Source organism: Crinia signifera, chromosome 4, assembly GCF_055691185.1.
Source record: "Crinia signifera chromosome 4, ASM5569118v1, whole genome shotgun sequence".
NCBI classification, from domain to species: Eukaryota; Metazoa; Chordata; class Amphibia; order Anura; family Myobatrachidae; genus Crinia; species Crinia signifera.
The window spans coordinates 198,642,949-198,659,727 of NC_139220.1; the positions used below are offsets into that span (position 1 = coordinate 198,642,949).

Consider the following 16,779-nt stretch of genomic DNA (forward strand, 5'->3'; position numbering starts at 1 on the left):
TGTACCAATAGGACCTTTATACTGTAACAAGAATTCCCTGGTGTACAGGTGTGTGCCTGCATGCACAAGGACTGACACACCCACTTTGAGAATTAACTATAGCATGTTGTGTCTGTAAAAGTAATCATTGATCACAACATCCAAATTTAAACCTGTCCCATGCAAAGAAACATCTGAGTACGGTACACCAGCGACACTCCATAACACGTCCATAAAACAGATCCATGCATCTGCATCACTGCCAGGAATGCTGTGTACGTTTTCATGCTCTGAGAGCTTGGATTCTGGATTCATTGCAGTATAAAATAAGCGACCACCAGTGTCTGTAAATAAACATTAGTTTGCATTCAATACGTTTTTAGGCCCAGAGACTCATTTGGGGGAACGGAGGGTTCTTATTATTATTTTTTTTTTTTATTAAACTCTGCTGTGTTGTAATAAAAATATCGTAAATTTTTGTTGTTGTTTTTGTTTAGAGCAGGTGTACTCCACAGTATGCTATCCCTATGTAATAATCAATAATTATTTCACCTATATTTGTATTTCAGTGAAACGCTGGAGGGAACCAAAAGAAGAAAGACGACCCTGGAGAATATGGTGAGCTGGTTTTGTTTTTAAATAACTTATTTTTGAACCTAAACACAATAGACAGATTTGATGTGAGCTACATTTTGCTCAATTCACACCAGATATAAATGTTTTTTTGGGGAACAATGAGCCCACACTTGAATATTTTGAAATAACTGGCATATATTGGTTAACTAAATTGTAATATGTTTGGCTTAAATTGCCAAGTCTTTGCAATGTTTAATCAAAATGTTTGGGCCGTATTTATGTATTTGGCCCAAAAGTGCCACTGCTTAATTAAGCCTTTTGGCCTGATCACGAAATCAAAGTCGAACTGATGTTTTAAAGGGGCAATCACTTAAAAGGCAAACAAAGCTGGTTTTGTGTTTTAAATAATCTCATGCCTCCTTAAAACATTGGCCATACTCACCGGAAAGTATTTTCTAATACGTTTACCATGTATTGTTGCCCTGCTATTAAAAGACAAATGGTTATATTGATGTAACATAGTTGGTGAGGTTGAAAAAAGACCCATAAGTTCAACCTGTATCTGAACTCCTGCAGTATAATGATGCAGATGAGGTTACCGCCTATCCATTATAAGCCTGAATATAAAAATTGCAAATTAAGCCTTTCACCACCATGGATGTAATATTTGCCTCAATGGCCATCAACGTAGGGAATTTCCATGGATTGATTTAATTTCCTGCAGGTACTTTGACTATGGTACCTAAAATGTATATTCTGAAATTCAATGAATAGCGTTAAAGAAGTATTCAAAACAAACTATCCAAAATGCATTTGAAGATCCAAATATTTGGTATTTGCCTTTTATGCATCGTATTACACACATGGGTTGGACGCCTACATTTCCTCCTGCACTTAAATGATTTCCACCCCATGAAGGTCTGAGGATGAGACTGTGCTATAAATTGTGCCTCATACAGACACATGTACACTCTCCCATATCAACAGCAGACTATGCTTCTCACCTCGCTTCCTTAAAATGGATGTGCAGTAGTCTTGAACTTCCTAAAGTTTTGCACCACACATACGCTGTAGTGTATACCATCATACACATAACACTCACAATCACCAGCTCTTACCTTTGTCTGCCACCTTCTACTGCCAGTCAAACAACGCAGCCACAAGCATGTACTATAGTCCAAAACCTATACCTGAGCGCCATGGTTTCCTGAACAGATGCTGATGCAGACTATTGAGATGTGCTGTGATGGCAGTGACCTCCTAAAGACCAATGGCTTTCCATAAAAGCAACCCTCAAATATTCTACACACACCCCTCAGCACAGATTTCCCTGGGTGAAATATGTTGCGCACACCAATTCTTTCTGTTAACCGAAGCTGTCTGGTATAGATATGTTTGTTTTATAGATGTAAAATGTATTTCTTCTCATAACTACTAGGTTTTTTGACACTTCTAAACAAGCTGTTGGCGCTCTTTTCATTCATTTTACAAATGTCTTCCTGTCACAGCTGACTGAAGAGGACCCTTGCTCACTGTGAGTATGCAATACGGTCATTGTTATATACCTTCATGAATGAAGAAGTTCTGCAGCTTTCACTGATGGTCACACTTTATAGACAATTGTTACATCCTTGAGATCAGATTTTAGAACTGAGGAGGTCAAAAACATCACCGGATGTCAGCTACCCACCCAGTTCCTGTCAAGGGTGCACGCAAATCTAAGTGACCCGAGAGCCACTTAGATATGCGTGCACCTTCCACATCATTCCCGATGGTCGGCGCCCATCGAAAGATGGTTTACCCATGGTCTGGATGTTTATGTTAAACAATCATTTGCAGCCGTGTGGGCAAAACCACCATGCGAGGGGGGCGCCAGACCAGCGAGCAGCGCTCGGTGTCTGAGCAACATGAAAGGTTGCGAATTTGCAGCCTTGTGAGTCAAACTGAATAAGGACCAACATGTATTCTACAGATTTGTGGCCTGTGTTTTGGGATGTGGTTAGTGACCCTTCACTGGCAGCTACCAGTATGAGAGCTAAACATTACATGAGATATGTAAGCATGGGTATAAAAGTGTGCATTGTTTACAACAGTTAATGATGATATGTCTAATGCAATGATCTCCATGTTGCCGAGTTCAGAGTCCTCTCTGCTGATTTTGACAATGTGGACCAACCTTTCCTGCAAATTCTTCACTCCACTGGTTTGCATGACACTGCCCTGTTTTCCTACCTCTATTCTCATGATTCCACCTCTTGCACTTCTCCTAACAGTTGGTGCCCCCCAAGTTTCTGTCCTTGGACCACTCTTATTTTTCTCTCTTTAGAGGAGCTAATTTTCTCTCCAGACTTCCAATATCATCCCTATGTTGATACTCAAATCTACCTTCCCACCTCTCACCTCTCTCCCCACTCTTGTACATTACCAATACACCTTGCAGGATTTATTTGAGAACAGGTACAATATTATTTGATTTTGATACCTGTGGTCCCTATAGTGCTACAGTACTTATGCTAATACTTAGCTACATTTTTATTGTTTTCCATTTATATTGGTTATGTAAAAATTCCAAAATACAAATTATAGTGCAAAAAGGCCCTCAAGTCCGTATTTTATGCGTAATTTAAAAAACATGTCCCACAAAGTGAAATAATAAATGGGTGATTTGGGCATTGCTGTCTATGCAGTTGCGGTGTAACCTACAGTATGTAATGCACCCAAGATGACTGCCTTGCCTAGGATTCTCTGGTGTAGAATGAGCAATGACTGGTTCTGATGATTTAGCAAGGATCACTCCTACTCCCATTGTGTGTAAGAGGAATAATCGTTGAATTTGATTACCCAAATGGCTGTTGCATACTTATATTTTATTCTTTTTTTTTTTGTATTTTATGCAAAAGTAAACCTCAGTATTATGTTCACAGTTTTTGTCATCCTTTTTGTTGTTGTTGTGGTCGTCCTTTTTGTTGTTGTTGTTGTCGTCCTTTTTTGTTGTTGTTGTCGTCCTTTTTTGTTGTTGTTGTATATGATGGTTATTGCTGTGCATGAATCTCTTAAATAGAAATGTTTCCCTACCAATTCTTGATTACATATTACCATACCTTGCAACTGTCCCACTTAGCACTGTGGCATGGTCAGTATAGTTCCACATAAATTTAAGGTGGAACAGCAGGATCTCTGGCTTTAGTCAAAATCGTAAACCAAGATCACACTGTGTTCAATCTTCAACCTCTTCATCTTTAAAAGTTGACAAAAACAGGGCATTCTAGTGCTTCCTTAATAGGTAAGTGACAAATTGCACTGAGTCTGTGTAGCACATTGGGGTAACAGTGGGACCAGCAGAGCTCGCTGGGCCTTATTCAGAGGTGTACGCAATGTCTGTCACTGCTGTACCTTTGTATGCAGCAGATCTAAGGACATATGCTAGTGCCATAACTGCTGGAATTTGTATTGAGATGCCCACCACCAGCGTATACGATCTGCCACTTGTGTCCAAAGCTACACTGTTCGCAATGAAGACACCAGTGCCAGAACCACTGTGCACGAGGACATATTCACTAACTGACATGCCCCTGAAATGGTCACGGCATGCATGGGTTTTAGCAATTACCAGTTACCTCCCACAAACGGTCTTTTCTTGTTAATCCACACTACAACTGCTGTTACAACACCATGGCATCATGTGTAGTGCAACTCTAATGCATGCACAGTAGAAAAACATTGGCTAGCAATGTATAAATCAGAATTGTGTCCACCTCTGAGTCATATTATCTTCAGGATACTACCACTGCTCCTAATTCTCCTAATGATAACTGATATTACAGCCGTTCCTAACTGCAAACTACTGTAGCAAAACACAAAGGCAAAATATAATAGAATTTTACAAAGTGTAATGAAACTCTGAGCACTGTGTTAATTCCATTTCCCCATGTACAGGTACCTTATGCATTTTTTGCTGGATGCCACTCTTGGAATGCTGGTTATTTGGCTTTGTGTGAAATGTGTATCGATAATCGTGGAACAGCGACAATACTCAATACTTGTATTTGGTGAATACGGTAAGGATACTTAATCTGTTGAGCGATGAAAAATACACATCTACAGGTTTTTTAAGCCTTATAAGATTTACAAACGGCCATACAGTATTTGTACTTTTTAAAGAATACCTAATACACTTAATTTCCCTTTGCAGAGTTAAAACTATTATAAAACACACAATACTGTATCATCATCTTCAAAGCGCTTTATATACCTGTTCGGGCCAGTTCAGGAGTCCTGGCCAGCTCTTGGGCTGCAATGCTTCTGCTTTCATGTTGAAGCTTGGTGTGTATCTTGAATTATGCAACCTCCAATGCAAGAATATCCTAGAACCAGTTTATTGAAGACTGTTTTACCTCTGAGTTCCAACTAGAATTGACCGGCTGTTTACCATCTGCTCAACGTACATACGCCTGCGGTCTGTTGTCAAAATCCATTTTATTTTTCCCAATTTGCTTAATAAGAGAATGATATCCTGTATTGTGCTGCGCAACAGAAATGGTATACAATGCTATTAGTAGCTATCTCGTAACACACAATTTTGTTTTGATAATAATACTTTTTAACAAAATAATTATAAAGGACTTTTCTCCCAAATAAATTTATTCCTAGGGTCAATAAAAGAACAAATGTCAAAAGGAGACCGATCAAGATGGTTAAATTAGAGACTGAACATAAAATTGCTGCAGATAGCAAAGCTAATCCCCCAAAATTCTACAGTTACTGTATATAAACGGGAAATGTTTAAGGAAGGAAAATATTGGTCTACTAAAAAATAAGCAGGGTACCCTGGTAATAGAAGGAAAAGAGAGAGCAGAATTATTCAATACATTTTTTGCTTCGGTATTTACAAGGGAAGAATCTTCAGAAGATCTCCCACATATTAAATGCTCGGCTCTTGATGGCTCCCAAACTGTTTGAGTGGGGAAATAGTAAAAATTAGATTACAGAACCTAAATAGTAACAAATCTCCTGGCCTGGACGAAATACACCCAAGGATACTAAAATATTTGAGTTCTGTCATAGCCCTACCATTAGGTAGGGTTATCTGATATTCGAGGAATCCATAAACTCAGGGAGTGTATCAAGGGACTGGCGCATAGCTAACGTAGAACCAATATGGAAGAAAGGTAGCAAATCTCACCCTGAAAATGATATACCGGTCAGCCTTACATCCATTGTGGGGAAAATATTAGAAGGAATAATAAGAGGTAGTATCCAAAATTTCTTAGAACAGGAGAAGGTGATAAGTAAGGCTCAGCATGGGTTCGTCAAAAATAGATCATGTCAGACTAATTTAATTAGCTACAAAGTGACTTAATTAAACTGGAAAGGTAGGTGGAAAGGTATATAACTGTAAAGTAATTCATTATGGGAACATAAATGAACAAGCTACTTATAGGCTAAATGGAGTTTTTATAGGGACTTCTGCTGTAGAGAAGGACTTGGGTGTCATCATACTGTAGATGAAAAATTGAGTAATAGTGCACACTGCTCAAGTGCAGCAGCAAAAGCAAACCGGACACTGGCATGCATTAAAAGGGGAATGGATTAAATATACAAATCAGGCAACACAATAGTAACACCCTTATACTGTACTTGCCTCTTAGACATTGGCCCTTATTCAAGTTCGTGCGGTACGGCCCGCGTGCGGCCGTACCGCCGATGTTTTAACACTGCACATGCGCAGAGGTGAATCTGCGCATGTGCAGCCCCCTTCGCCGCAGACGGATTTCGTCCGCCGCAAAGGGGGCGGATAGGGGCGTGAGAGGCATCATGCCCTCATTTCCCTATGTGTACGCCCCGCGTTTCATGGGCGTTCCCATGCAAACGCGGGGCGTATGCATGGTAATGAGGGCATGACGCCACTCATGGGGGCGGAAAGCTGACGTCGCCGGATGTCAGCTTTCAGCCCCCATACAAGCTACCACACGGACGATTGTCCGTGTGGTCTTAGCTTGCGGGAGCTGCCGCGGCGTGCGGACCTGCCTTCGATGGTCGACGACCATCGAATGCAGGGGGCAGCTCCCACCATGGTGGAGGCGTAGCCTCCACCATTTTTATGCGGATCGCCAGCCGTCCGTGTACGGACGGCCGTGGCGATCCGTAGGGTGGGCGGGGAATGGTTTGTGCGGCCGGAGCCCCGTGTGCGGCTCTGACCGCACCAACCAGAATAAGGGCCATAGTCACATGGAATGAGCCAAAATTCACACTGTCACATGGATTGAGTCAAAATTCACGTTATGACACACAGATTAAGGCAAAATTCACATTTTGACACATGGATTGAGCCCAAATACACACTATACCAAACAATTTGGCAAAAATTCACAATATGCTTCATAAGCTATAGCTTTGGAACCAACTGACCAATTTACCTGAAACCAGTATCATATTGAAGAACTTTTTAGTGGGCTTTGAATGATTTCCCACGAAACTGGGTCATTTGGCTCCAGAGAAATCTGCCCTCAAACAACATGAACAGCCATGAAATTACATTTCAGAAATGAAAACAATTGGTTTACCCACAATATCTCTGGAACCAATTAACCCATATGGACCAACCTGGTATCAGAAGGCCCGGCGATTTGGGTTTGACTGAGCTCAATCTCAATCTTCTGTGATGCTGGAGGGGGAACTGACAGCCATTGGAACTGGCTGGGGTCGGAATTAGGGGGTCCCATATTACACTCTGGGGAAAACGTTCCAGCTTTGCCCATCGGTATCTCTGGTTCCCGGGGGGCTAGCAATGCGGGGCCGGGCTCCTTGGAAAGCTATTTGGAGAGTGGGCCTGGAACTACAGCTCCATCAGGCCCATTGTTAATCCGGTCCTGCTTGCTCTAGGCACCATGTCACCAAGCTACACCACTATTAGGACCTCTGTTTAATCAAAATCCAGTCCTTACCTACACAGCCCCTTAGGGACTGGAGTGGACTATTCGCTGTAGTTTTAGTTAAAAAAAAAAAAAAAATGCTCTGTCCCCACACACAGAATGCTCTGTATTAATAAACTTGGGGCTCATTGTAGACCACTTTCTGTCTTACTGACATTATTATTATTATTAGAGCATACTTGCCTACACTCCTGGAATTGACGGGAAGGTTGGAAAGTCTGCTGCATGCCCCCAAAGCTCCCGCACCCCCTCCCACCTGGAGCCTCTGAAAGAAGTTCCGGAATTCGCTGGTCTGCGGGAAGGGACTAAAATGCTGCGACTTCCATAATTGTAGCCCTGTCCCCTCCTCGCGGACCCGCAAATCACTGAGTTTGTGGTGATTGGGGGTGGGACTTTGAGACGTCAGCCTTGTTCCCTCCAAGTGACGTGCAGATTTGGATCTCTTCTCATAGGCTTTACCCGGAAAGGCAACTTCAAAGGTTGACAAGTATGTATTAGAGCTCTTCCTATTTTATTTCAATGGCCAGGACATGCTAAGAGGAGGAAGGCTAGGGGTCAATTGCATGTTGAATATCCATGTCATAGGGGAGTATGTTTTGGCAAGCATGACTACATGGGAAAAACACTGAGATTTTTAACAGAGCTGTATGTTTTACTTGTATTACGCTATTTATTTTATTTATAGCAATTTCTACTGTTTTAAATTTTTTTTTGCATTTTAAAGTAAAAATTACTTTTTCACAGATCAAAACACTGAGATAAGGAGTCAATCAATTTTAAGAAAGAAGGGAAAAATCAACCTTTAGTGGCTTTCCTCCTGTGTGACTTTATCATTCTATAGTAGTGATGTAGTTAATCTTTTCTTCGTAGCTCTTACACAAGGGGGCACTGTTGCTCCTTGTCACCTTGTGGACAACCTCTGTACAGTAATCAAATCCATCCTGTCATGTTACATACACTGTGTTTAAATGCAGTTCTCTCCTCTTGTTTATTTTTTTTTTAATTAACAGAATGAATACATACACAGTGATACATAATGCAGTACTGCAGCTATTTACTATTTAGGTGCTATCTTGTCATCCAAGGGGTGACTTTCCTCTGAACTTACTATTTGCTTTTAAATTGACTTCATGGTTTGCATGATGTGCATACACTGCTAATGTTGGCACATGTGCGTAGTGATCATACATGGTGAAACATCTGAAGAGCCCCTCTGGCAGTGCCCGATGTTTAAGGTAAGGAACACCTTACTGATACAGCATCACTTTGAAGAAAAAATATTTTGTTTTGTGCCACTTGCAAAATCGCCATCTCCGTAAAGGTCCATGAATCTTCAGTATATAGTACTTCATTTTGCTGGGACAAACGGGTGAATGGTAAAAATGAAAATGTAAAGTAATAGGTTTAGGGTGGCCATGCAATAGAATGATTTCAGCTCCGAATGTCTGATTTTTATGGGTCCTGCGATGCATTGTGTGTGTTTTGAATGGATATTGGGTGGGATGTATTAATATACATCGCCGCCCTTCGCCATGCCCCCGCCGTGATGCCATTGCATATGTACTAACATATGCTGCTGGCATCGCGGTGTGATGACGGAGGCCCCTTGCGATACCTGTAATGTGGTCTGCGGGGGGTTTCTTTCACCTCCTGGGAGCCTGCTTCTCCCCTGCAGCCGAGACAGCTCAGCATAGCTGTCCCCGGCGCCTCCTCCCCCTGCAGCCGGAAGGAAGTCCGGCTGCGTTGCTAGGGGGAGGAAGGGCTTACCTTCCGGGGTCCAGAAGGACCTGTAAGAAGGTAAGCCCAAGGGGAGGGGGAGAGGGCGAGGTGGCGGGGTTGCAGCGGAGGCGACGGGCGGCGAAAAGAAGCCCATAGGCTTCTATAGGGTATTGCCACCCAAAGGTGGCGATACCCTGCCCGGCGAAATCCGTGCGGCAGGGTAATAGTACATAGGAAAATGCGGTAAAACAGGGGTTCACCGCATTTTCCCTTTAGTACATCTTGCCCATTGTGAGGTGTTTCGGTACGATGCACCGGATCATGAGGTGGATCCTCAGATCTTATGTGTTTGCACGTAAGATCTGAAGATGCTGCTCAAGACCAGTATGCTGGGAGTTGCAGATCTTACAATAGATCTTATGTGAAATTACACACATAAGATCTTTTGTGTGTCTGGGAAGCTGCCGAGGAAATCGTTAGATGACTTGGATCGTATGCTGGTCGTCCTGATGTATCGCCAGATTTACACTGCTCCTTGAGTTATTATAAATAAAACCTAAATCCTCAGTTATAGAGGTCTTCTCACCATCTTACATTTACAACCTGTTAATGACTTAACAAGTTTACATTGTGCTGATCGTCTTGGGAAACCCGTGTTAGTTGCAGAATGTTCCATAGCAATGTTCTACGGTCTCCCTGTCAATAATTCTGTATTTATAGCAGATGTGTGAAAGTAGAAGACCCCACTGAATTGTTACAGTGGGGTTCCTAAACTCTGAAGGATTTCCCTAGTGCGCAGCACTTGTTTTCCTGGCTCTCCGGTCACACCTACATTAGTATGTTAGTAGAAATACATTAGTGTAGTTGTTACTGCTCTGACACCTACATGTGGAAGGTTGTGTATATGGTTTGCACAGGTGACAGACGATTTCTTGCTTTATATTTTTCAAAAGTGTCTGCTTAAGCTTTTATTTATTAGATTCTACGCTTTAATAAGTAATTTAGGCCAACAAACGATTGATATTGATGTAATGTCCCGGGCCCTTGTTCAGTGAGTGGACGTCCAGTGTGCAGCTGTGTAGACACAGGCGGATTGTCTCCAGAGGGAGGATGTGTGGGATGCTGTTAGCACTGTTGTCATGGAAGTGTCTGATATTTCCATAACAGATTTTTCCCACGTTCTGACCTAGCCAAGTTACTTTTCTGTGTCAGTATATGTAGCTGAAGGAGAGCGAGCTGTAAAATAATCATAATTAAAAATCTGAAAATGGTAAATGAACATTTATGTTCAGGGGACAAATTCATCTGCAATAGAATCTATTATTTTGGGGTGATTCAGGACCACTCACTAGTCAGCAGTCGCTCGATGCTTAGTCAGCGGCTTAATGCGTTCATTTTTATCATCCAGTGTATACGGGGCTTTAATTCAGTTTTGCTTGCCCAGTGTACTTAAAAAGCACTTGAAAATGTAAAAACCCTCACGTGTAAAGGATTTAAGACATTTTACAAACTTAGTCAGCAGTGTGTAAATGGTATAAGCAGCTGCGATATAAAATAACCCTCCTGGCCAACCTGTGGCTCTCCATCTGTTGTTAAGTAGTATATCCTCCCACTGATCAGCTGGTAAAGCAGACTGGGACTTGCAGTAGTTTCCCAATAGCTGGAGAGGCAGAGGCTGGCAATTCTGCAGCAGAAGATTAATTAGTTTTAATTACTCTTAAGTACTGTGCTGTAAATTATGAATAGAAGCATACCCTCCAACATCCGACGGGCAGAAACCGGTACACATTCGTAAGGGGGCGTGCCTGCTCTATATCGTCTCTCAGGCCCGGGCCTCTGCACCTAGTTCAACTAGATGCACTAAATACTGAAATTTTCAGAATTTTTAACTTATTTGATACCTGGGGTGACATTCTATGGGATGAGATAATCTGACTTTGGCGAATTTTATCGCAAAAACGTCCGTTTTCGCACTTTTTCCCGAATTCGCATATTTAATGAGATGCGAAAATCGGCAAAAAGTGCGGTTTTGCCGCGAAATCGCACTTTTTAGAAGTGCGATTTTTAGTTTTCGCCAGAACTCGCATCCAGATGTTTTCACATTGAAAAGTATACAATTCGCATATTTAATGAGATGCGAAATTGAAAAATGTGTCTAAAAATCTCAAAAAAATCAGACCAGGTTCTGATATGCGATTTGGCCAGAACCCTGCACAGATCATAGAGATCTGTGCATGGCCCTGTGTTAAAAAATGTGGAAAAGTGTTTTTTGACAAAAAAAATTGCGTGGGGTCCCCCCTCCTGAGCATAACCAGCCCCGGGCTCATTGAGCCAGGGCTGGTTCCAAAAATACGGGGGACAAAAAGCATAGGGGTCCCCCGTATTTCTGAAACCAGCCCCGGACTCTTGGACCGGTCCTGGTTCCAAAAATACGGGGGACAAAAAATCTGGGGGTCCCCCGTATTTTGAAACCAGCACCGGGCTCCAACAGCACTCGGTGTCATGCCACAGCCGGGGGACACTTTTTATATAAGGTCCCCCGGCCGAAACATGAGCACCGTGGCTGGTCAGCCTTGGACGGGGTACCTGGAGGAGTGGGGACCCCCCCATAAAGGGGTCCCCCCCCAGGCTTCACCCGTCCAGGGCTGAAGCCCGGGGCTGTCACCGGCGTCCGTGGCCAGTGGACGCCGGCCTGATAGTGTTAAATCTTCCATACATAACATTGCTTGATACAGAAGAACTACAAGTGCCAGCAGACCTCCCCCCGCATGCTGGGACTTGGAGAACCACAAGTCCCAGCATGCGGGGCATTAATGGGCCCGCTGGGACTTGTAGTCCACCTGTAAAAAGAATGTTAAAAAAAACACACACACAGAGCAGTAAAACTTTATTACACACACACACACACCTCACTTTTACACCGCTATACATACCGATCCAGGATCCAGCGCTGGTCTCTCTGCAGCAGAGCCGGACAGCCCGCACTGACAGCGGGCTGAACCGGCTTCCTCCGATGCAGCTAACGGCTTCTGTCGCGCTGTCCCAGCGCTACAGAGGCTGAGAGCGTGATTGGCCGATGCGTCTCCATGGAGACGCATAGCCCCATGGAGACGCCCCATGGAGACGCTCAGCCCCATGGAGACGCATAAGCCAAAGACGCTCTCAGCCTCTGTAGCGCTGGGACAGCGGTACAGAGGCTGTTAGCGGCATCGGAGAGAGCCGGTTGTCCCCGCTGTCAGTGCGGGGGTAGCCGGCTCTGCAGCAGAAGGGAGACCAGCGCTGGATCCTGGATCAGTGAGTATGTGGGTGTAAAAGTGAGGTGTGTGTGTGTGCAATAAAGTTTTACTTCTCTGTGTGTGTGTTTTTTAAACATTCTTTTTACAGGTGGACTACAAGTCCCAGCGGGCCCATTAATGCCCCGCATGCTGGGACTTGTGGTTCTCCAAGTCCCAGCATGCGGGGGAGGTCTGCTGGCACTTGTAGTTCTTCTGTATCAAGCAATGTTATTTATGGAAGATTTAACACTATCAGGCCGGCGTCCACTGGCCACGGACGCCGGTGACAGCCCCGGGCTTCAGCCCTGGACGGGTGAAGCCTGGGGGGGGGGGACCCCTTTATGGGGGGGTCCCCACTCCTCCATGTACCCCGTCCAAGGCTGACCAGCCACGGTGCTCATGTTTCGGCCGGGGGACCTTATATAAAAAGTGTCCCCCGGCTCTGGCATGACACTGAGTGCTGTTGGAGCCCGGTGCTGGTTTCAAAATACGGGGGACCCCCAGATTTTTTGTCCCCCGTATTTTTGGAACCAGGACCGGTCCAAGAGTCCGGGACTGGTTTCAGAAATATGGGGGACCCCTATGCTTTTTGTCCCCCGTATTTTTGGAACCAGCCCCAGCTCAATGAGCCCGGGGCTGGTTATGTTCAGGAGGGGGGACCCCACGCCATTTTTTTTTTTTTTTGATGAACAAAAAATCGCACATTTCCTTAAATTCGCACATTTTCATGCCTAAAATTCGCACATTTTCATGCCTAAAATTCGCACATTATCGCACCTAATCGCACTTTTCATTCCAGAATTCGCACCTCATTAAATATGCGAATTCGCTGCAAAAATGCGATATTAAAAAAGTGCGATAATGGGCGATTTTGAAAGTGCGAAAAATTCTCATCCCATAGAATGTCACCCCTTATATCAGGTACTGTGCCTATACTGTATATAAATAATGGCAGTTCTAAAAATAAAGTATAATGTATTCTTTTATCTATTAAGCAATTGCTATGTTTTCATTATTTCTTGGAATGCACGAAAACATTTTGGTGGATTCATTCTAAGAAAATACAAATAACATTAGTAATGGATTAACGAAAATGGGACTCAATAGATTTGTTAAAATTTAAAGGACCTACAGATGTAGCGCCTCTCAGCCAGCCCAGGGAATCACCAGATTCCCTGCCTGTCTCCGTTTCAGGGAGATGTGCAGGGTTAGGGGAGGGTGTGGGCACAGGCAGAGGGTGGAGGTGGGCTCTGTCAGAATGGGGCGCACAAGCATCTCATGCGCGCGTGCACCCCCTTCTGGCGAGCGGCGCATGGCGATTCTAGGAGCAGCTCTTATGAGAGCTGTTCCATCTGCATACATAAAAATGGACAGACATAAGATTAAAAAAGGGAGCTCACAAAATATTAGTAGATCATGTAAATTAGTATATAGTGCTGTTTATATATAATTCACAATAACTGATAATGTATTTATGGCGCCACACAGCTCAAAGCCCACTGCCAGCCAGTCACACACTGCCTTCGCCACTGACGAAGGAGCTGAGATTGAGTGAAATGGCACCGCCGCCTCACTCTTGGCTCCTTGGTGTCACAGAAACCCCAGTGGCCATGGCGGTGACTGTGAAATTACACGAGAGGCTGAAAGTGACTTCAGCATTACCTTGGTGGGTGGCAATGACAGCAGCTGTGTAATGGGGAAATCTGAGACACAGCTGAATTATGCTGTGCTCTGATTTCAGTACCAGCGGCATGCACAATTCATGGGTAGAGTGTTGGTGCCCTGGGACAAACAACCCTGTCACCCCTCCTTGGATGCGGCCATGGATTGGCTTTACTGTATGCATATTTTTATATTATTGCAAGGCATCTCAATATTTCAAATTTGATAACACCCTGAAGACTAGGGAAAGATATTTGTAAGTGACACTGGCTGAATAATGTATATCATATAAAAAATTACTTTATCATTAAACACTAGACTTTATTTAATAAACGTGTTCAGGTGAAATTGTCAACATGACTTTGGGTCGACAGGTCGCGAGGTCGACAGGTCGCGAGGTCGACATGGGTTTTTTCACTGTTTTTTTACCACAGTCGACATGGACACAGTTGGAGGTGAACCGCAGCCCCTGGCATTGCTCGCGATGCCTCGGGCACGGTGCCTCGCTGCGCTCAGCACACTATTTTATTCTCCCACCATGCCCTAGTGGATGGTAGGGCATGAAATACCGCCTGTCGGCACATGTCGGGTGAAAAAACCCATGTCGACCTCGCGGCCTGTCGACCCAAAGTCATGTTGACAGTTTCACCTGTACATTGTATATGTCGGTATTTTGTCCTTGTCGGGATTTTGTCCTTGTCGGGATTATGACCCATTCGGGATTATGACCCATTCGGGATTATGACCCATTCGGGATTATGACCCATTCGGGATTTTGACTGCATCCAATTTTAGACCTACAAGTTAAAGCACCGGATATGAACACATCATGTATGTGTGCTACAAATTCCTGCACATAGAAGTGTTTCACTATCTTATCAACCATTTGTTTTAAATGAATGTAAAACCCTTTTCACACCTGCCTAAATTCCCGGGTTGAGTCCGGGAACAACCCGATACTAGCGCTGGTGTGAAAGGTTCCTGGGACAAATTACCGGGGTAATTTGCCAGCAATCCAACCCTGCTAGGTATCAGGGTTGTTCCCGGGTTCAACCCGGGGACCTGGCTGGTGTGAATGGGGTAGGGTATATTTACCCGGGTCGACGGTCCTCGGTGTCCTGTCCGGCCGGGAATCCACGCAGGCGGCGGGCGCAAATGACGGGACAGGCGGTGGATGATGATGACGCAGCTCTCCGGTGGCAGTGAGGGCGCGGGAGAGCTGCGTCCTATTCATCCACCGCCTGTCCCATAATTTGCGCCGCCGCCTGTGTGGATCCCCGGCCTTCACAGAGGACAAGCAACCAGGGTGAGTATTCTCACCACCTCCTGCCCACCTCTGCCGCCATCCCGCCGACTGCCCGCCTCCTCCCCACCTCCTGCTGGCCTCCTTCCCGCCCCCTTCACACACCAGAAAATGCGGGGACTTTTCTGGTGTGATAGGGGCCAACCCGGGAATGGCCCGGCATGATTCCTGGGCCATATTCCCAGTGGGCCCCTGCATTTTCTGGTGTGAAAGGGGTATAAGGTAGCAAACCAAAGATCCAGCACCACTCCTGGCTGCCTGCTGCATGTGTAACAAGCGATAGAACAGATTAAAACTCAGTGTTTCTTTTCCTATACATACTAATCATGTTAAGATTGTTAATTTAAGTTAAGCATGCCCCAATATGTCTTCTCATTTCAATTGGCTAATTATATTGTAAAGTATTGTGAACCTTTAGACACAATCATTTATTTGTGGCCTACACTGAAATGTTCCTCTATGGATCAAGGAATAGGAACCTATAAATGTATTTCTTTAAATTATTTTTTGGACATATTTTCACTCCTGTATGCTTTGGAATATGTGCTTAGATGGGTAAAATGCATGTATTTATTATTCCTATTATTAATCTGATTACTTTGCAAATCAGGCTTGAGACTTCCTGCTTGGCCAAAAACTCCCTAAACTTTAAGCGGGATGTAACATCCACGAGGAAATGCCCTCCTAGTTAGCTATTGTTCCTAAACTATTTATAAAGGAATTTTGCATTAAAGTATCAGAGGCTTCAAGTGTCAATTCCTAAGTCTAAAAACCAAGGGAACAACCTAAGCTATCTGTAGTTCTATTTGCCCCACTGTCAGTCTGGCCCTGCCTGATCCAATAACAGTCGTCTCCCATATTTGTGTGCAGTTCTCAAAAGTAAATATTCTAGTTCAATGTTTAATTGATCCAGGAACGTAATTTACAGCAATACCTGTATATTTTTTTTCTGTTCCAATAAAGCACAGTGATTTTTCCCTAGCGCACTAATCTATACTGAAAACTCAAGTACTAATATTCCCACTTGACCACTGTGATAACTGGTGGCTCTTTCAGAAACAATAAGAAACAATAAATATAACAAGCGGCATTAAATGTAATATGAGATGAATTCACTTAATAACATCATTGAAAACACTACAATGACTGCTGCCTGGGCTGTGATATGCTATTTACAGGTTTCTGAGACTGTACAGTATCTAAACTCTCTGAGGATTCCAAATATATCCCACAGATAAGACAAGCTTATCATGGGGAGATAACAGAAGATGTGAGTAGTAGCTGTGGGTTTGGTTTTGTTTTTTAGGGATGTTGAATCTAATATGTAAAAAAG

At 43.8% G+C, this 16,779-nt stretch overlaps 1 protein-coding gene across 1 annotated transcript in view; it reads left to right on the plus strand.

Moving 5' to 3' along the window:
• LOC146072509 (store-operated calcium entry regulator STIMATE-like) overlaps positions 1-16,779 on the plus strand; it is a 76,702-nt gene that overhangs the window by 42,774 nt on the left and 17,149 nt on the right. The window contains exons 2-4 of the mRNA XM_083179732.1: positions 549-597; positions 1,994-2,089; positions 4,492-4,613. Coding sequence (XP_083035858.1) covers positions 549-597; positions 1,994-2,089; positions 4,492-4,613 — 267 coding nt within the window. The remainder of the gene's footprint in view (positions 1-548; positions 598-1,993; positions 2,090-4,491; positions 4,614-16,779) is intronic.